The sequence below is a fragment of the Equus quagga genome, chromosome 14, assembly GCF_021613505.1.
Source record: "Equus quagga isolate Etosha38 chromosome 14, UCLA_HA_Equagga_1.0, whole genome shotgun sequence".
Taxonomy (NCBI): Eukaryota; Metazoa; Chordata; class Mammalia; order Perissodactyla; family Equidae; genus Equus; species Equus quagga.
Window position 1 is genome coordinate 4,630,371 of NC_060280.1, and position 18,203 is coordinate 4,648,573.

An 18,203-nucleotide genomic window follows, 5' to 3' on the forward strand; every position below is an offset into this window, starting at 1 on the left:
AATAAGTAGACGAGAAGACCGGGACTGTCCTCCACCCCCAAATTAGGACGAGAAAACATGGGTTGAAGACAGGAGTTACTGACTGTGCCCACCTAACATAAACATGAAAGGGGGCCACAGTTCTAGCTCAGATAATCTTGGCAGCCTATAGGAAGAGGGAGAGAGAATCGACTTCCGTGATGCCACATTGTCCGCAAGATAAAAAGGACACGTTGTGCAGGAGGAACACAGCCGTTCTTGGAATTGAGGTCAGAGAGAACTTTTCCCCAAGGGATATCTGATGAAGGGAACACCCTGAGGCTCCCTGAAGCAGAACCTCATCGCATTCTTACAGTATCCACGGTGATGCTGCTCGTAATGTCACTCAGGGGGGCCGGCAGCAGAGTGCCCATGAGTGGTTCAATAAAGGCAGTTGTAAAGGTGTGGAGAATGTCAACATTGTGCACATCCACTGGCAGTTCTTTGTAAGGCAGCCTTCTTTGGGTTCCTTAAAAAATCTTCCAGAGTTCTTGTTCCTGTCCTCAAACTCCTTCTTATACCGACACTCAGTGTCCCCTGTCCTCTGAGCCTGAGCTGTCTCTAGGCTTGCCCCTGACCCCTGCTCCACATCCCTGCCAGGGCTGTCTACGTGCTGTTTCCTGAAGGACAGTCTCTTCCTTCAGCCTTAGAGGCCCGCCCCTCTCTACCTCTTCACCTGGCTTTGCACATAGCTGCTTTTTTTTTTAAGATCAGAGGAAATGTTTTACTCATCGTGCCAGTAAAAATTTGTTGAACAACCACCACAAAAGCTCTGAGATCTTTAGGTCAAATTGAACATACCACCGTCAATGCATGCTCACCTTTTAAAAGTACCCAGAGTTCCACTTTGGAAATTTTGCCCTATTATGACTTCAACGACCCCTATTCTTAATAAGTAAGAGACTCTCTGGGCATTTCCTTGGTTACCTGCGGGTCGCGCTGTTTTCCTCCCTCCCATTGTTTGGTTGCAGCGTTTGTTCATTATTTCAGCTACTGTGTGGGGCTCAGCCAGCTCTTACCCGTTAACCGAGAGTCCAGCACCATTTAACACGTGGTTTCTGGGGAAGTTGTTTTCCCAAACTCCAGAGCATATTGCTCCAACAGAACTGCTACACTATGTTCCAGTTGAGGGTGGCCTGAACATTGATTATCTTTTTGATTCTGATCTTGGTTCTTTGATTAACTAATTAATTATTTAACCCCTTTGGGTCTCAGTTACCTCATGAATGAAATGAGATGGTTAGATTAGGTGGTTGTTGGTGTTGATGCTAATAGTAGGAAGAATAATAGCTGACGTTGCTTGAGCGTTTGCTGTGGGCTGGTACCATGCTGGACGCTGCTCTGAGGGCCCAGCGTCTCATCCTCACCGTCGTGTTCTGAAGTCAGAAGTGTTATCCCTTATCCCCTCTTAGGCTTGAAGAAACTGAGGCACAGAGAGACTAAGGGATTTGCCCAGGGTTGTGTGGCTGGTGAGTGAGCAGAGCTGTGTTCAAACCCGGGGCTCTCAGTCCGGCTTCTGGGAGAAACTTAACCACTACGCTTTCTAGTTCAGTGGTTCTGTGAGACTCTATTTATAGGACAAAGCTTGTATTTTGAAATTTTGAGGAAGAAAAAGTAGTTTTACTGAAATTCAACTTTACATCATTCCTCCCTAGCTATTTTTAAATCCAGGAACTTGTATTAAATGAAAGCCTTGCTTGCTTTCTTGCTTTTCCCCAAATGTGTTTGCATATAGGGTTATTATTTGGTTATATCAATAGACACTGGGAGGAAATCTGTCATGAAGCCTCTTTGCTGTCCGTAAGAAATGTTGTGTTCTTGACTGTGTGTCCTGGAAGCAGATCAGGTGTCACTTGTAAAAATGAGGCTATTTTATGTGCTCCTCCTGTCTTTCCTCTTGCAGCCAGGCCTCTGACTTCCTTGGCATGGCTGGGAAATTAAGCCTGTCGAAAAATTTCTTTTTTTGGAAATGCTAAGTAAGTACTTGCTACCGTGACTGTTAAAGCACTTAACGCCGTGTCTGGCATGTCATTCACTCAGCTGTGGCCACACATTGTGCCAGAGGCTTGGGATACAGCAGTGAGCAAAACACACCCCTGCCCTAATGGAGTGTAGGTCCAGGTCGGGGAGCGGGATGTTGACCAAAGTGATATTTACAAACTCTACGGATGCTTGAGAAGTTGTTTTTCATGTTATTATCATCATAATATCACACAGGTAAGGAATTAACCTTTTAGTCAAGTCTTCCCCAGGGCAATCCAAACCAAGAATCCTACTTCCTACCATCACAGCTCATCCTGTATCATCTATTCAGGCCTTCTGCTGTTACTGGGATCATCATTTAATTTATCATCCAAATGCCCGTACCTGTGAGAGTGAGTAGGAGCACTATTTGTAATGATGCTGAGACAATAGATGTAAACTGGGCTTGTCCCGGGCGGACTGGGGTGTGTCGTCACTGCCCCTGTTGCTTTCTGAATTGATCCTCTAGTCTTACATTCTTTACTTATGGTTGATTAAGCTCTTTATGGAGTGTGAGTGTGTGTGTGTGTACGTGAATGAATCAGAAGTGTGTATCTGATTTCACTGGGGGTTGGGGACATTAAATATTCTCTTCCTTATAGAATTTATTTTCTAAGACAGTATTTCTTCTCTGCTTATCAATTTAGTAATAAAAGTGATTCAACAAAACATCGAGTCAAAGCAGAGTTGGGAGATTTTCTTAGATGAACATCCTAAAGCAATAACACTGAATGTGTTTTGATGTTCCTAGCGTGTGTGTGTGTGTGTGTGTGTGTGTGTGTGTGTGTGTGTGTGTGTGTGTCTCTGTCTCTCGCTCTCTTTTTAATAAACAAATTTCAGGGTGGCCCATTGTTTGCTGTTCAGGTTAAGAAACAAAGGACCAGATGACCCATATTGATCTCAAAAGTTAAAAGGAATTTAAGTATTTTTTTCCTGGGACTTTTTAGAACTTAAACACTTGTCACAAGTGGAGCTGCCCATGAGTATTACAAAACCAGATATGAGAATCTTTGCTCCCAAAGGTTCAGGGCCATCTCAGATTTGATTGCCTCGCCTCTTCTCTACCGAATAGATCATTAGTGACTTTAATGAGTGCTAAGTCGTTCCTAAGGGAATATCTTGAATGACTACAATTCAAGTCCTTATCAATGTCTGTTGACTGTAAAACAACAACTCAAATGACTTAGAATTTTGAGTCATTCCTTTAAGGCTAGAATATGTTTTATAAACCTTTTTAAAATGGCTGTCGGTGGGGAGAAGGGGCAGAGTGTCTGGTGTGTGTGCTGGGGAAGATATTGCATGCCTCGTGGCCTGAAGGGAAGCAATGGCCCCACAAAGCCCGCGTTACAGGGAAGGTGAGATCCAGAGAGCCCGCCTCTGGGCTCAGGCCTTGACCGTTGGCAGCTGGCCTTCGGGGTATAGACTGCCTCATCACTTGGAATTCTCCTCTTGCCCAACATAATGAGGTCACTGCCTCAGTGTCTTGGAAATTGGGGCTCCTGCCTAGGGTGATTACTGGGTGTACAAACAGTGCTTATTGGAAGACCCTTTTGGGATTTGGGGCATTAGAAGGGATTTATTGGAGTGTAGATTTTTTTGGTCTTTTTTTGTTTGTTTTTAACCTTTAAATCATTACATTTATCTAAGGATGGATTTGTTTCATCAGGTTATTTATAAACATTTTATGCACAGTAAGTGAAAAGTGTCATAACGTTATCATATACTTCTAAAAACCCCAGTAGAGCCCAGGGTAGCCAAGTAGAAATTTATCTAATTCGGCTTATTTGTCGCCAGTTCTGTTGAAGCAGTTGAAAGTAGTAGCGTAATAAAATCTTTTAAATATGCATGTATGTGTTACGCTCTATCTCTCTCTCTTTTTTTTTTTTTTGGTGAGGAAGATTGGCCCTGACCTAACATCTCTTACCAATCTTCCTCTTTTTGCTTGAGGAAGATTGTTGCTGAGCTAACAAATGTACCAATGCTCCTCTATTTTATATGTGGGATGCCACCACAGCATGGCTTGGTGAGCGGTGTGTGGGTCCACGCCCAGGATCCAAACCCATGAACCCCAGGCCACGGAAGTGGAGTGCATGAACTTAGCCACTATGCCACCAGGCCAGCCCCCAACTCCTTTTTTTTAATAAGCAAATTTCAGGGTAGCTCATTGTGCCATTCCCTCATACCATTACTGTCCATTTTAGAGAGCTGATGTCACTAAAATAGGAAGATTTAAAGGTCACTCCATCCATTGGGCCAACCTTGTGGTGCTGGGAAAGCAGCTGTAGTTTTGACTCCATTTGGAAGGAGGAATGGGAAGTGTTTGGCTTGGATAGCCAGTTCCTTGTCCTCATGGTTGTGACTGTGTTTCACAGACGATGTGTGTGTCTGAAGTCGAGACTAAGTGGTATATATGAATTTGAGGCTTTGCAGCAGGGAAGCCAGAAGTACACCAATGCTGAAACAGAATTTCCTGAGACAATACCTGCCTTTACTACGTTTGATGCATTCTGACATCTTTCTGTTTTATTCTATTCTTTCCTATTTCCGTTAAAAAAAGAAAAATTGGCTATGACCCATTAAAATGATTTCACAACCCATTAATTGGTTGTGAGCCCAAGTTTAAAAAGTATGTGTCTAAACAGAAGTTTTTGTGGGTGTGCATGTTTGAAGGCAAGGACCATGAAGTCATGTTTTCCTATCAATGGTGTTAATAACTCTAACTGTAATAAAACATAAACCGTTTAGTTAATTAGAATATTTACCATAATAAATGCCGTTGGGTTGATTTCTTTATGAATAGTGCATTTTGTCTGCTAGGATGAGGTAATTGAGTGTTTCCAGTCTGCCCAGACGCCATCCTTCACGATGCCTCTTGTTGATGTTAAATGCACTATTGAAATAGCATTTTGTCTGTGTGTCTTGGCTGGTAATGAGCCCTGCTTTGTCATCGTTGGGGTCACCAGAACAGCTGTTGACACCCAAAGAATGCCTGAGAACACCCGTTAAGTAGCAAGAAAACAAGGAATATTATAGTTTAATCCTTGTCTGTTCCATGTCATGCCAGATGCTGGGGTCCTTGACCAAACCATGGGGTGGAAAGTAATGTTCTTTTTGTCTTTGGGATTCATGTCTCTTTGCCATTTAGTAAACGTTGCTCCAGATTTAGAGCATTTTATATTTTTCTCTTTAGAACACATCTCACACTTGAAAACAGACTGTTTAAAAAAACAAAAACAAAAAGCCCTGAAAACAATCAGAACTTGGTTCAATATTAGAAAATATTGAATTAGCCTAATTAGTTTTATTTTTTAAAGTTACCATTTTAAGGATGTGGAATTTAAACCACACATGCCTTTCGCTGTGATATGATGTTTACACACCGGCGTTTTGTTCTGTCTGCCTTCTGACTTGACAGGTTAGCATCTCCTGGAAGAACACACCCTTAAATGTCTCCTGGGCTGTGTTGCTTCATCGGGAGCTTTAACAATTACAGCATAAAATACTACCTTTGGAAATGAAGTCATGCGTCTTTCTTAATTGCCGAACCCTTGTAATTCTGGAGGAGGTATGTTTAAGTCTGTACTCATTCACACACTTGCTAACACAAGCAAATGTGCCTACATATATAGGAAAAACGTGAATCTAAGGGTTTCTTGTTTTCTACTAATTATGCATGGAATGTGCAGAAGCAGGAATGGCAAAGTGGGTTCACAATGATAGATTTGGAAAGGACCTGAGAAGTTAGTGAGCACAAAAGATTTTACAGTAAAGGAAGCTCAGTTCCAAGGAGCTGTGTTTCTTTTTCCTAACTTCTCCCCTTTTCCTCTCGTCATAATGTATGGCTGCCAGAATGATCTTTCTACCGCAAACCTGACATGCTTAAACTTCCTCTGGCAGCTTTCCATGCCTTTAGAATAAAGCTCTGGTTTCTAGAGGTCACATCCAAGGCCTTTTCTGCTTGTCTTGGTGGCTTCTCTTACCACTTGTAACCATCCTGCTCGTAATGCTCATTTCCTGGATAGTTTTATCTCTTGGACCACTCTGACTTTATCTCATGGACCATGCTTTCACACATGATGTTCCCTCTGCCCCGAAGGCACCCTCTACCCAAACAAACAAGTTATCTAGTTCAGAGTCTTTCAATTTTGTTTCCCTATGAACCCAATGAGGACGACGTTTTACATCACAACCCAAAATATATTTATAAAATCTAAATAATCGTCAGGGAACTTATTTTGTGTGATGTACTTAACTTTGATATTAACTATTCATTATATTTGTTTTAAAGAATGCCATTTGCCATCGCTAAATAGATTTCATGTCCCTCTCCGTGCTGCCAGCTTCCTCCGGGAAGGTTGGAAGTGTTTGGGGAATGTTTTTAGTTGTACTAATTAAGGTGCCGGGGGAACAAGGATGCCAAACCCTCGATAGTGAGCAGGATTGTCTTGAATAATGAAGAATTCTTCTGCTCAACATGCCGGTGGCGTCTCTGCTGAGAAACAGTGCCGACCTAGTGAGTGAGACCCTAGATGGAAAGAGAGCTCTCTGAAGTAGGGTCTGCCCTTCACACCTCAGCAGGCAGCCCGGCCTGGGGAAGCCTTTCTCCAGCTCCAGGTTAGGGCAAGCCTCTTTTCTGCTGCGTTGCATGAATCCCAGTATTTACTTGTGGTTTTATTATTGCCTTGTCTGACTTGTCTTTCTGTGCCCGGTGCCCAGCACACAGACACAAGCCTAATAGGTGCTCAGTAAAGAGAGAATGAAGAGACTCAGCTCAGTGTCCTAATGCAAGTGGATAGCAGATGTTGGGAAAAAAAAAAAAACCACAAAAAAGGTAAAAAAAAAAAAAAAAAAGGGGACTGCAGGTTTCCTCTCTCAAGTCAGTGCCGCGCATCACATGATCTGGATTGGGGTAGAGCTGGGAGAGAGGACCTCTGATCATAGGATGAATTATTTTTTCCCATGGGAGAAATGTGAGAAGGTGGTATATATATACTTATTTGTAAAAGGGCAACATGGATATTGAGGTTTAATTTCCATATGGTAAAATTTGCACTTTTTAAATACGTAGTTCTGACAGTTTTGATAAATGTGTATAGTTGTACAACTAACATCAAAAGCAAGACATAGAATGTTCCATCACTACAAAAAGTTCTCTTGTTTCCCTCTGGAGCCAGCCTTTCTCCCCCCCAATCCCCCAGCCGTTGACCTCACTGATCTGTTTTCTGTGTCTAAAATTTGCCTTTTTCAGAATGCCAATCAAATGGAGTCATACGAGGTGTAGCTGTTTGAGTCAGGCTGCTTTGACTGAGCATGAGGTATCTGAGATTCATCCACGCTGGTGCTTGTATCAGTAGTCTGCTCCTTTTTGTTGCTGGGTATTATTCCATTGTATAGATACACCGAAGTTTCTCTATCCGTTCACTAGTTGAAGGATATCCGGGTTGTTTTCAGTTTGGGGGAATTATATTGTTTATACCTAGCATTGCTGGGTCATGGTCATAAGTGTATGTTTAATTTTATGAGAGACTCCCAGGCTGTTTTCCAAAGCGGCTGCACCGTTTTGCATTCCCACCAGCAATGTGTGAGGGTTCCAGTTGTTCTGCATCCTCGCCTGCACTTGGTAAGCGTCAGCTATTGTGTTTTTACATTTTAGTCATTCTAATACTCGTGTGGTATCTCACTGGGATTTAATTTTCATTTCCTTAATGACTAATGTTGAACATCTTTTTATGTGCTTTTTGCCGTTTGTGTAATCTTCTTGGGTGAAGTGTCTGTTCAAATCTTTTTGCCCATTTTAAAATCAGGTTTATTTTCCTATTGAGTTTTGAGAGTTCTTTCTATATTATAGAAGCAAATCCTTTATCTGATAGGTGTTTTGCAAGTAGTTTTCTTCCAGTCTGTTTCATGTCTTTTCATTCTCTTAACAGTGGCAACACAGCTTTGAAAGTCTTTAATGGAAAAATTCTAAAAGGCACTCAAAAAGAGGTTTTAATCCATGAAAAGAGATGATGACAAAAGGAATGAAACTTTGTTCTCTGTATCTCCTGTAGCAAAGGTGTTATTTATATTATTTTTCAAGATTTGGAGCTGGCATTCTCTCTAGCCTTTCCGTGTTGTTAGGGAGGTTGTAAACTAGGATGCTCCAGCACCTTAAGTAGCTAGTGACCTTACAGGGTGATGACCTTGTCTGCAGTGACTAACATTTCTTTTTGGGGGTCGGTATGGTGGTCATCGCAGCCGTCCTAAGGACTGCAAGGCTGCAAAGAAGGACGTTGTGGATTCTTTCTTCTGGGAAGCCCTGAGCCTTTGCGCTTGAAACACCAGGGAAGAGGCCAGATAGCGTGGAGCCAATTTATCCTGCTACCTGAAACTAGTAGGGGTGTGGCACACGGCATTGGAAGGGGGTCTGATGTCACATCTTGTTGGATTCTAGTGGTGCTAAAACCTGCAAGGTCAGGAAGACACCCTGAGCAGCGTCTGACTGAAGTGGCATGCGTACTGTTGGCCCTGTTTCTGCAGAGTAAAGAGCAGTCGTCTTCACATGGATGTACTTGCTGTTCTTATGCTTTCATACAATGATGCATTTTAAAGAGGTTAGATTTAATTGAATGTTGGAACAATGTCTTAAACTAATAAGTTAAAAATAGAGTGGACTGATGAATTTTAATAAAAAAAGAACCATGAATATATCTTTTGATATAAAAGCCTGGCCGTCCTGGCATAGCCCCTTGCACATATGTGGATAATGGGTACTTTGTAAAGCTGTGTTAGATGGATGACAGGGTACCACCTTTTCTCTTGTAAAGGAAAATCCTTAATTAATTTCTTTTCCTTTTGGCATGGTGGCTTCCAGTAGCAAAGACGTTCCCATCCCATGATGTGTGGCCTCTGAAAATAGCATTGAGTGATATTAGACTTTGATACTTACGCTTTCATTAAAAGATATTTTCAGAGACGATTTTTTTTTTCCATTTTGCAAATGAATCTTAGGTGTCAAGAGATAAACATGTTCAGAACTGTAGGATTTCATATTTGTAAAAACATATACCATGCATAGAAAAAGAATCTGTAATGACACCCATGAAATATAACAATGGTTATTTCTAGGTATTGATATTGTGGATGGTTTTTTCTGCATTTCAATTTTTTAAAAACAATTAACATAGGCTACTTTTGTTATCATAAAAAGGTGGGGAGAAAAAGAGATTACTTGCCCGAAGATATGGAATTGTGTAGAAAGGGAATTAAACTCTTGATAAGCTTTGAGTAGGACTTTGGTGTCACTTGTATGTCTGTGCTACTTGTGGATGAGAAATTCCCTTCAGGTTTGTTCCACCAGAGCCATTCTTCAAATTTAGTTGTAGTTTCTGTTTTGGTTTGTGCTGTAGACATCTGTGCATTAGAGGTTGGCCTGAAACTTTTGGCTGATTACAGAAGACCCTAGAAGAGTCACTGGGGTGGTATTAGTTCTTAACTGTTATCAGCATGTGTTTGTTGAGTTTAAAGACACCATCGCCATTCTCTAGAGAGCAGACTCTAGAATGCTGTGTTCTCTAGAACCTGTGTGTCGGTTTTTAAATTGCTGGGTAATATTTGAGGTATAGTGATCAACAATATGGCAGCAGCAGTACGGTTTTATCTAATACAAATAGGAAGACTTATTCAAATTTAGATAACATTGGGTCAATCACAGTATATTTAAAATTAAATAATTCCATGGCAGAAGGCCCGGTCCTGGCGGGCGTGCAATGGTGGAGTCCACAGTGCACACGCTTGGCCATCAGCAAACAGGTTAGGCTTGCTTAGGGAGCGTTTTACAGGGATTTTAAAAGGTACCTTGTTGAAACATGATGTTCCTCTTTACTCTGTAGATATTTCAGCATTGGTGAATTTTATGAGGGAAAAGAGATGAATGTTTAACCACTGGGGAGTTTTAGCAGTTTCCATTAAACAATTGCACCTTTAAATTTTAATTTTGAAACCAGTGACTGCTGTGTTTGAGTGTTCACCTTTATTTTTTCAGAGGAGTAATGTGCTTTTGTGTTTCTGATCTCTGTTGTAAGCACATGGGGTGTTGCACTGTGTGGGTCTCTTATGTAGACCTTTGCGCTGTTCCAGTTGGTGTACCTTGAGAGACCTACCCATAAAGAAATCTGTTACGGAAGAAATCAATACAGAAAAGACCCCTTCAGGCATCGTCTCCCTGCTCAGAGTTCTAGATCCTATCCCCTGCTTTATCACTAAACTCCTTTAGGTCATCCTGATCTTTTTGAAAATGGCTCTGGTCTTCCCTTGTTCTTTTTTTTTTTTTTTTTTAAGAGTGCTTGACTGTCAGCAACTGGGCCTAAACTTTTTTCTTTTAAAATGAAGTATTTGATCTTGAGGGGCTCTTCCACCTTAAAATCTTCAGCTCTTGGGGTTCTGGAGTTCAGAGTCTAGTTTCGTAGTTAGGAACAACTCCAGGTTGTAGGTCTTCTGCATCATTTACTGTTGCTCTCATGTAAAAGTGGGTTCTTTCTGGGAAAGAAGGCCACCGAAAGTCCCTGTGATTCTTGGCCTGCAGGCTGTCAGTCCGCCAGATGCAGACAGCTTCCAGGAACAGCAAAAACATGGACCATGATAGGAGATACCTGTTACTTATTAAGCTTCTTCTGTGTGACTTGACATTTTCTGATCCTCACAGCAATCTACAAGGTTTGGTTATTACTGCCTTCATTTTTCCAGATGAAGGTGGTAGGGCTCAGGAAAGATGAACAGCCTGCCCGAGATCGCACAGCTCGTGGTAGTGAATCCACAGGTAAACCTTGGTCTGGCTCCCAAGCCGTACACTTCCAACTACACCAGCCGCCTCCCAGTAAGGCCATCATTTCTCTTGAAATTACCCTTCAGAGGCCTTCATGGATTGGTGGCGCTCAGACCTTGTGTGAGCTTTTTTTTATATATTTATTGTCTTCATAGGAACCTGGGATGGCAAATCTCTGGGTTTAATTACAGCTGTTACTGGCAAGATTGTGTTGCTCATATGAATGTCAAGGCACTGCTCTGGGGCTGTATCTTCTGGCTGGAAATTTTCTATGCAGCTTCCTTTCACTTATGGATTTTAATAATTTTTATGGCTTTTGAGCCTAATATATTTGTAATTATTGGCACAGGGCTTCCATTAGTAAGTTGGGACAGTTACTCATCAGCCCAGCATCCTTTCCAACCTCAAGCTCTCTTGCTGGTGTCGATGATGTCAGGTCTGGAGTCTGCTCTGAAGGCTGTCTGTTGGTTGTTTATCACTGTTAGCCCTCATTATTTTAAATGAGTGCCCACCCACCTTATACTTTGTAACCACATGTTTCCAGAGCTGCTCTGGAGATAACATCTTGTAGCAACCTCCCCCCCCCTTTTTTTTTTAACCTTAGTTACAATGTTTTGTAACTGAAGCCCAGAAAGTATGAGAGAAAATACTTATAAAGAGAGACCCTCTCTAGGTGTGTGAAATTCTGAACAATTTGGAAACAAGTGTTGCTCCTGAATCTGAAGGTTTGAAACAAAACCTCACCATGTGTTTAACATCCATTAGTTTGTAAATATGGAGTCCCACTAATTGCATTTATAGCTCACAGCAAAACTACCTGTTATGTCTTGTTAGTCTGAAGGGAAAAAAAAATGAGAGAATTATATAGGTGTATGCGTTTTAGAAAATTGGAATGCAGAGACTAGTATGGTGTAAATTCTCTCTTAATTATGTGTCTTTTTCTGGTGAGGCATTAATCAGTTTTTCTGTTACTATGCTCCTCACCTGAATTCAGGTGTGCCAAACTCGGAGGAAACTGAACGTACGAAGGGCCTCCTTTTGTAAAGTAATAAATCATGGTTGTCCCTCTTTCTCCTTTTATTGGAATGACTCGAGAGCTCCAAAATTGTGTGATATTTTATAGAATCACTGCTTACTCAGATTATTATTTTGCCTTTCAACGTGATTAAAGGTTTTGTCATATTCTTAAGGATTTTATTGGTTAAGGGCAGATGTGTTTCCAGTGGGGGTGACTCATAGTTTTATAATGGCAAGCTAATAGTCTTTAAATTTTGTGTTATGGTAAATTTTTCAAAAACATACCTTTTCCATAAAATGAACCTCATGTATTTTCATCAGAGAGGATGGACCTCTCCATGAAAACTACAGAAAAAGGTGAAGCCTAGGGGTCTATCATGTCAGGCCAGGAAGCCCCCCAGCCGGTCCGTTCAACTCCCTCGTTTTACAGGTGGGCACACTGAGACCCAGGTTTACCCAGCAGCTGTTCGGCGGTGCGCGGAGCTGAGCCCGCAGCCTCTGAGCCCTCTGTCCATGCTACTTCTCCAGCGTCTTGCTTGAGTGTTTATGAGAAACAAGGGCTCCACTCCCCCTCCCCAGGGATAATGATAGCTGCCTACAGGAGGATGGGAGCCTGTGTTTAAAAATAGTAATTCCTTGAGAAGTATGTTAATTTTTTTCATACGTTATCTTTATTAGAATTTGAGTTGTTTTCAATGAGATAAAAGTTCAGAATGCATGTGAGTCTCTATGGTCGTAGGATTCATCCCAAGGGAAGTTTCATGCTCTAAGAAATATATATGAACTTTGGTTCCCCAATGTCTAAAGCTATTTATAGTTGTTTTTTTTTTTTGAAATTGTCAAGCAGAAGTGCTCACCCTGAGATTCGCTGGCATCTGTGCCAGGGTCCCCCGCCCGTTACCCTTGGTGGGACCAAGGGCTTGCTTTCTGTCTTCACAGCCACTGGAGAGAGGTAACAGGATTAACTGATACTTGGGGAGACTCTGAGTTTGCAGTCAAGATCCTGGACTCTGAAGTTCACATTTCCCATTACACCCCCTGTTGGGTGGCCTTGGGGAGCTTGTGTACCTCAGTATGCCTCAGTTTACCCGTTTGTAAAGTGAGATTTTATCGGAGGTGTTATCACATTACCAGTATTCTCTGTGTGGGAGCTGCCACTGCTATTGCTGTTTTTGCTTCTGCTGTCACCGTTACTCTCAAGCCGCAAAAGTTTTCCAAACCTGTCTTGGCAAGGGCTAATAAGGAGGCAGGCGAATTCCGTTTCTCAGTTTGAGTAAGAGGACAAGATGGGGAGAAGGGACTCACCCACCTTGGTACTGAAGGTATCACCTCCTTTAACAGAAAATTCCGCCTGACTAAAGAAGCAAAATGACACGGTGTTTTTATTGTTAGCTGATTTTGGCGTTTTGTTGTTAGCTGATTTCTCTTGTACCTCCTTATACTAACATGTCTAAACCAGTGATAAGAAAGTTGCACGTGTGAATTTTCATGATGATGTCTAGAAAGGAGAGACCTGAGGGCTCAGCCACAGACTTGAACAGGAGATAAAGGGCAGAGGAACCCGAGAGGGGCCACCGACCCAGTGCGTGCTGGGACCATCCCTAGTAAGGCTGCTTTAAGTTCCCTTTCACTGCGTCGACGCTGAGTGGAGTGTGGAAGGAGAAAGCCAATTCAAATGGCAGCTGCCAGGGAAGAAGGAAATGGTTGATAAAGTATGTTTTAACTGTTGGAACAAGTTAATTGTTGAGTTGTATCGTCAAGTGAGTTCCCTGCTTTCTGCTGCCCCTCTAAGGAAGAGCTGGAACAGCCCGCATACCTTTCAAGTACACACTTGCCTCCAGGCTGCGTCTGTTCATGGGCTAAAAGTGAACGCCACTTACAACTGTTACCTGGAGGACTTTCATAGGTTTAGCAGACAATATGATGGAATACAGCCAGGACCTGTTATTGTCCCTGACAGTGGTTTCAGAAGCCACGCTTGGCCGCACAGCTCTTGTATCAAGTCCTGGGGTCTTCATTTGTTTATTTTGAGCAAGGACAGGACTCGGAATAGCAGAGCACTGGGCAGTCCAACTGGCCCACTTGCTGTGGGTAGTTTGAGGCATCCTTTTCCAAGGATATTTAAAGGGGGGAAAACCCAGGATCTGGGCACATTTCTAAATTATGGGACATAATTTATAATAAAAGATTTAACTTTTCTCCGTTTTCAGAGCATCGCATTCTAAAGCCAAATTCTGACCTGTCTGTCTTCTAAGCTCCTTTTTCTTGCTTCTTTACAAAATGTCAGCACCGAATTATTTTTCTGTTAAATTCAGTGTTTAAGTGTAGTATCACTTAGTTAATGCTCTTCTTAACTTCTGTTTTCCAGAGATATCAGTATGAACAACATTACTCAGTTACCAGAAGATGCATTTAAGAACTTCCCTTTTCTGGAGGAGCTGTAAGTATTACTTTGAGAGATGTTTTTTCGTTTGTTTGTTTTTTCCAGTCCTCTTTGGAAGCTCTTTATAACAGAGAGAGTCTGATGTTTTCTGTTAGGGGACCTTCGGATAGCCTAGTTTCAGGGGGCTTTGTGCAGAGGAAATCATGTTTTTGTGGGAAACGAACTTGATGTTTTAAGCAATATAGTTACTGAAGTTGTTTTGAGAGCCAAAACTAAAAATGCTACTTCTATAGGACTTTTTCACTACAGTTATTATACCCGTGAAAGCGGCAGTGACACAAGTTGATTGCAGCGTTATCCGGAGATGACAAGGCTGCTGTGTAATTACCACTGTTGACAGAGGAGCTGCTGGGTGGGTAACCCAACCATAAAAATAATACAAGGCATTTCAGGGTTATGACACAGGAGACAGTTCATCCCAAGGGAGTGGAAAACCAAGCGTAGGTCCCCTTGGACATTTGCGACTGGCCTTTGGGGACAGGGTGAAGGCATGGAGAATCGTGTCTCTCAGAGCACCTTCCACTCTAAGAATGTTTCTGAACTTGTCAGTTGCATCTCACATTTCCAGTTTAACAGTTTGCGTTGTGAGAAATTTCTTTCCACCTGTTGTAGCCTCCATTTTGTTTTGCTCTCTATCCTTTTTTGAAGTTCGTAATCAAAATAGGCATGTTTAGATTTGAAGGGATTGGGAGCTATATATTTTAAGAATCCAGGTGAAAAAGTAAAATCTGACTCGAATCAAGTTAAATATAGGCTTTTAATGGCCAAGCTAATGGATTATGTAACATGTGGAGGTAAGAAGGTGACAGTTAGATACTAAGAACATCAAAGAATATAGCCCTGAAGGAGTCTAAGTTCTCTTTCCCCGGTGTGTCCTGCAGCCCCACTGCCGAGCACAGACCCAGAGTGTCTCTGTCCTAGCTCAGCCCCTCCCCCAACACGGGGACCAGGAATCAGAGATAAACCATGCAGGTTGTGCACCCTGCTGCTGACAAGAGCCTTGAAATAGCAGTTAAGGACTTAGTAAAGTTTAGGGGAAATTTTTCTTCCCACACTACTTAGTTGAGCACCGCATTCCCACAGCAAAAACTGAACGGAGATTATTTGCCGCTTCCCAGCTTGAGAACTGGGCCAAGTTACTTATCCTCCTCTGCTCCGGGTCTTTGTCTGTAAGGTACGGAGAACAATAGCCCCTCCCTCGTAGTGTTCTCGTGAAGAAGGAATGAATTCATGGATGTTAAATGTGTAGGAGAGCGCATGAAACAGATGAGTGTTATGTAAACGCTAGCTAGTATTTCTTTTACTGTTTTAAAAGTGCATAAGAAAAAAGGCAGTAGAATATGTACCAAATATTATGTTTGGGTAAAAGGATTAAATGTGTATTTTATTTTATTTTTGCCCATTTTTTTTTCTTTAATGAACATAAATTTTCTAATAAATGGGTATTCATTTTTAATTAAAATTTTAAATACAATTAAAAAGAAGTGAACTGTGTATTTGAAGTCCCCACTCCCCACTGCCCCAATCAAACTTTAAGATGCTTTTCCTATTTTTTTTTAATTTCACATATAGTTTTAAACTAGGATTAATCTCCCTTTACAGAAGTAATGATGCAATGAAAGGACATTAGCAAGTGGTTGTTGAGCCATTGTGTAACCACTGTGGGGTGGGTGACACACCAGGTGGGAAATGCAGATGCTCTCCTGCTCTGGATGGGGCGACTGTGTGTGGACCACCTTTGCTGTTGCCCTTGATTGCCAGCTCCGCTCTGAGGAGCTTTGTAGTGAGGACCTTATGTGGAGTCGAACCTGCTTAATCTCCTGAAGTTCACATCTTGGAGTTCTTAAGGTCTCGAATGACCAAGCATATGTCAAGCTCATGAGTTCTGTCCACCAAGACTTTTAATTGGAACCAAATTCAGTGTGACTGCTGGTTCTTTGTGGCCACGTTCTTGCTGTATTCTGTTGTCGCAGAGTTGGGAGCCCGTCATATCAAATCAGTACACCTCTCCAAATATTGTGTGGGATTTCAAAAATGAATTCAGTTAGGAGAGCTGATGTTTAATTTTAAAGAATACTTCAGAGTGGTCTTTAATGCCCTGGCAATACTTCAGGCATTCAAAGGAATTTTTTTTCCATGTTAATATAAGCATGGTAAAAAGCCCGTGTTTTTTCTTTATAAAACATTGTAGTTGATTTTGACATTTTAAAGTGATGCTGCCATGACTATTATAATATTTCATAAACAGCTTAACCATTGGTCCAGAAGTCATCTGGAATTCATTTAAGAGGGATTGCGAAGTTGAAGTGCCCTGAGTAGAAATGAATGATTTATGGAGGGTTTTTTCCATGATGCTTAATGAGGTACACTTTACAGGATGTGACCAGTTTGGCCAAATTTTATGTGATAACCCAGAATTCTTGGAGTATTGCGTGGAACTGCTTCCTGACAATAAATAAGAAGTGTTTAAAGATATTTACACATTCACTTACTCTTTCAACCAATACCGAATCCTGCTCTAGGCCAGGTCCTGTGGTGGGTACCAGGGAGACAGAGACAGGTGAGTGTGGGCTTCGTCCTTAGAGCTGACAGTCTGTCTAGAGCTGTGCTGTCCAGTACCATAGCCGTTAGCCACACTATTTAATTTGTGGCTATTTAATTTCAGATTTAAAATAATTAAAATTAAATAAAATTTAAAATCTGGTTCCTTAATTGAATTAGCCATTTTTCAAGTACCCAGCAGCCCCCTGTGGCTAGTGGCTCTTGTGTTGGACAGCACAGGTTTCGAACATTTCCAACACTGCAGAAAGTTCAGTTGGACGGCGTTGGTCTAGAGGAAGAGATGGAGCTAACACTGAGTGCGGTGTGGTGAAAACTGTTGTGGAAGTCTTTGCAGGGCAGTGGAAGCCTGAAGCAGCACGTTTACTCGAGACTGTCAGATTTGGGAAGAGCTTCCTAGAATAGGTTCTTCTGAGTCTTGAAGGACGCATAGGAATTAGACAGAGGAGGATGGGTAGTAAGGATGCTCCAGGAAGAGCCTATGGCGTGTGCAAAGGCACAGACATTCCAGAGGCATTAGTACCCATGAAGTGGTTAGTTGTTCCTATTGAAATATAGAGCAAAAGAAAGAGAAGAGTCAGGGGATGAGGCCAGATCATGGAGGGACTTATTAAGCTGAGGAGTTTAGACTTTATCCTGAAGGAGTTGAACTGGATAGAAGGGTGAGTAATAGGGACGAGACGAAGATTTCTGCCCTGAGTGACTGGATGCTGTTCACTGAGACTGGGAACCCAGAGAGCAGATCTGTTTGGGGCAGGAAGAATTCAATTTGATAAAGATAATGGTGGTAAATAGGGTACATATAGAGCTTTACAATGTGTAACAGTCCATTCTTGTTAACTCTGTGAGGCGAAGCAGTTTTGCGGATGCAGAAGCCAAGCCAGAGGGTAAGTGGGTGCCTCTTCCAGGTTCCTGGGCCTGGTTTGCAGTTTGGTGGGACTTGAAGTCAGCTCTCCAGAGCTCTGTTCCTTCTGAACTGCCATGAGTGATGTGTATGTGTTCTCAGGGAAACAGTTCAGCCAACTTTTCAGTGAAATGTACTTTACCTGCTATTGTTGCTAGTTGATTATTTTCACCTTTAACCTTCTTTCAAAAGTTTTATAGTTCGCAATCATATAACCCAGTGATTCTCCCCCCGGAATACAAAAACATAGATTCTATCCCTAAATTCAATACATACAGGCTCTGAAATCTTGGGACAGTCTCTTGATGTTTGCACCTCAGTTTCCTACCCTTTAAAATGTGGCTCCTCCCTGTAGGATTGTGAAGGGAAAATAGGATAATTTTTATGAAAGTGCTTTGTGACCACAAAGTGCTGTGTCCACGTGAGCAAGGTGAATT

General features: G+C 41.9%; 1 protein-coding gene across 1 annotated transcript in view; it reads left to right on the forward strand.

Annotated features, from left to right (window-relative positions):
* LGR4 (leucine rich repeat containing G protein-coupled receptor 4) overlaps positions 1-18,203 on the forward strand; it is a gene marked incomplete at its 5' end in the record, with an annotated part of 94,006 nt that overhangs the window by 34,016 nt on the left and 41,787 nt on the right. Inside the window, one exon of the mRNA XM_046685454.1 lies at positions 14,229-14,300. Coding sequence (XP_046541410.1) covers positions 14,229-14,300 — 72 coding nt within the window. The remainder of the gene's footprint in view (positions 1-14,228; positions 14,301-18,203) is intronic.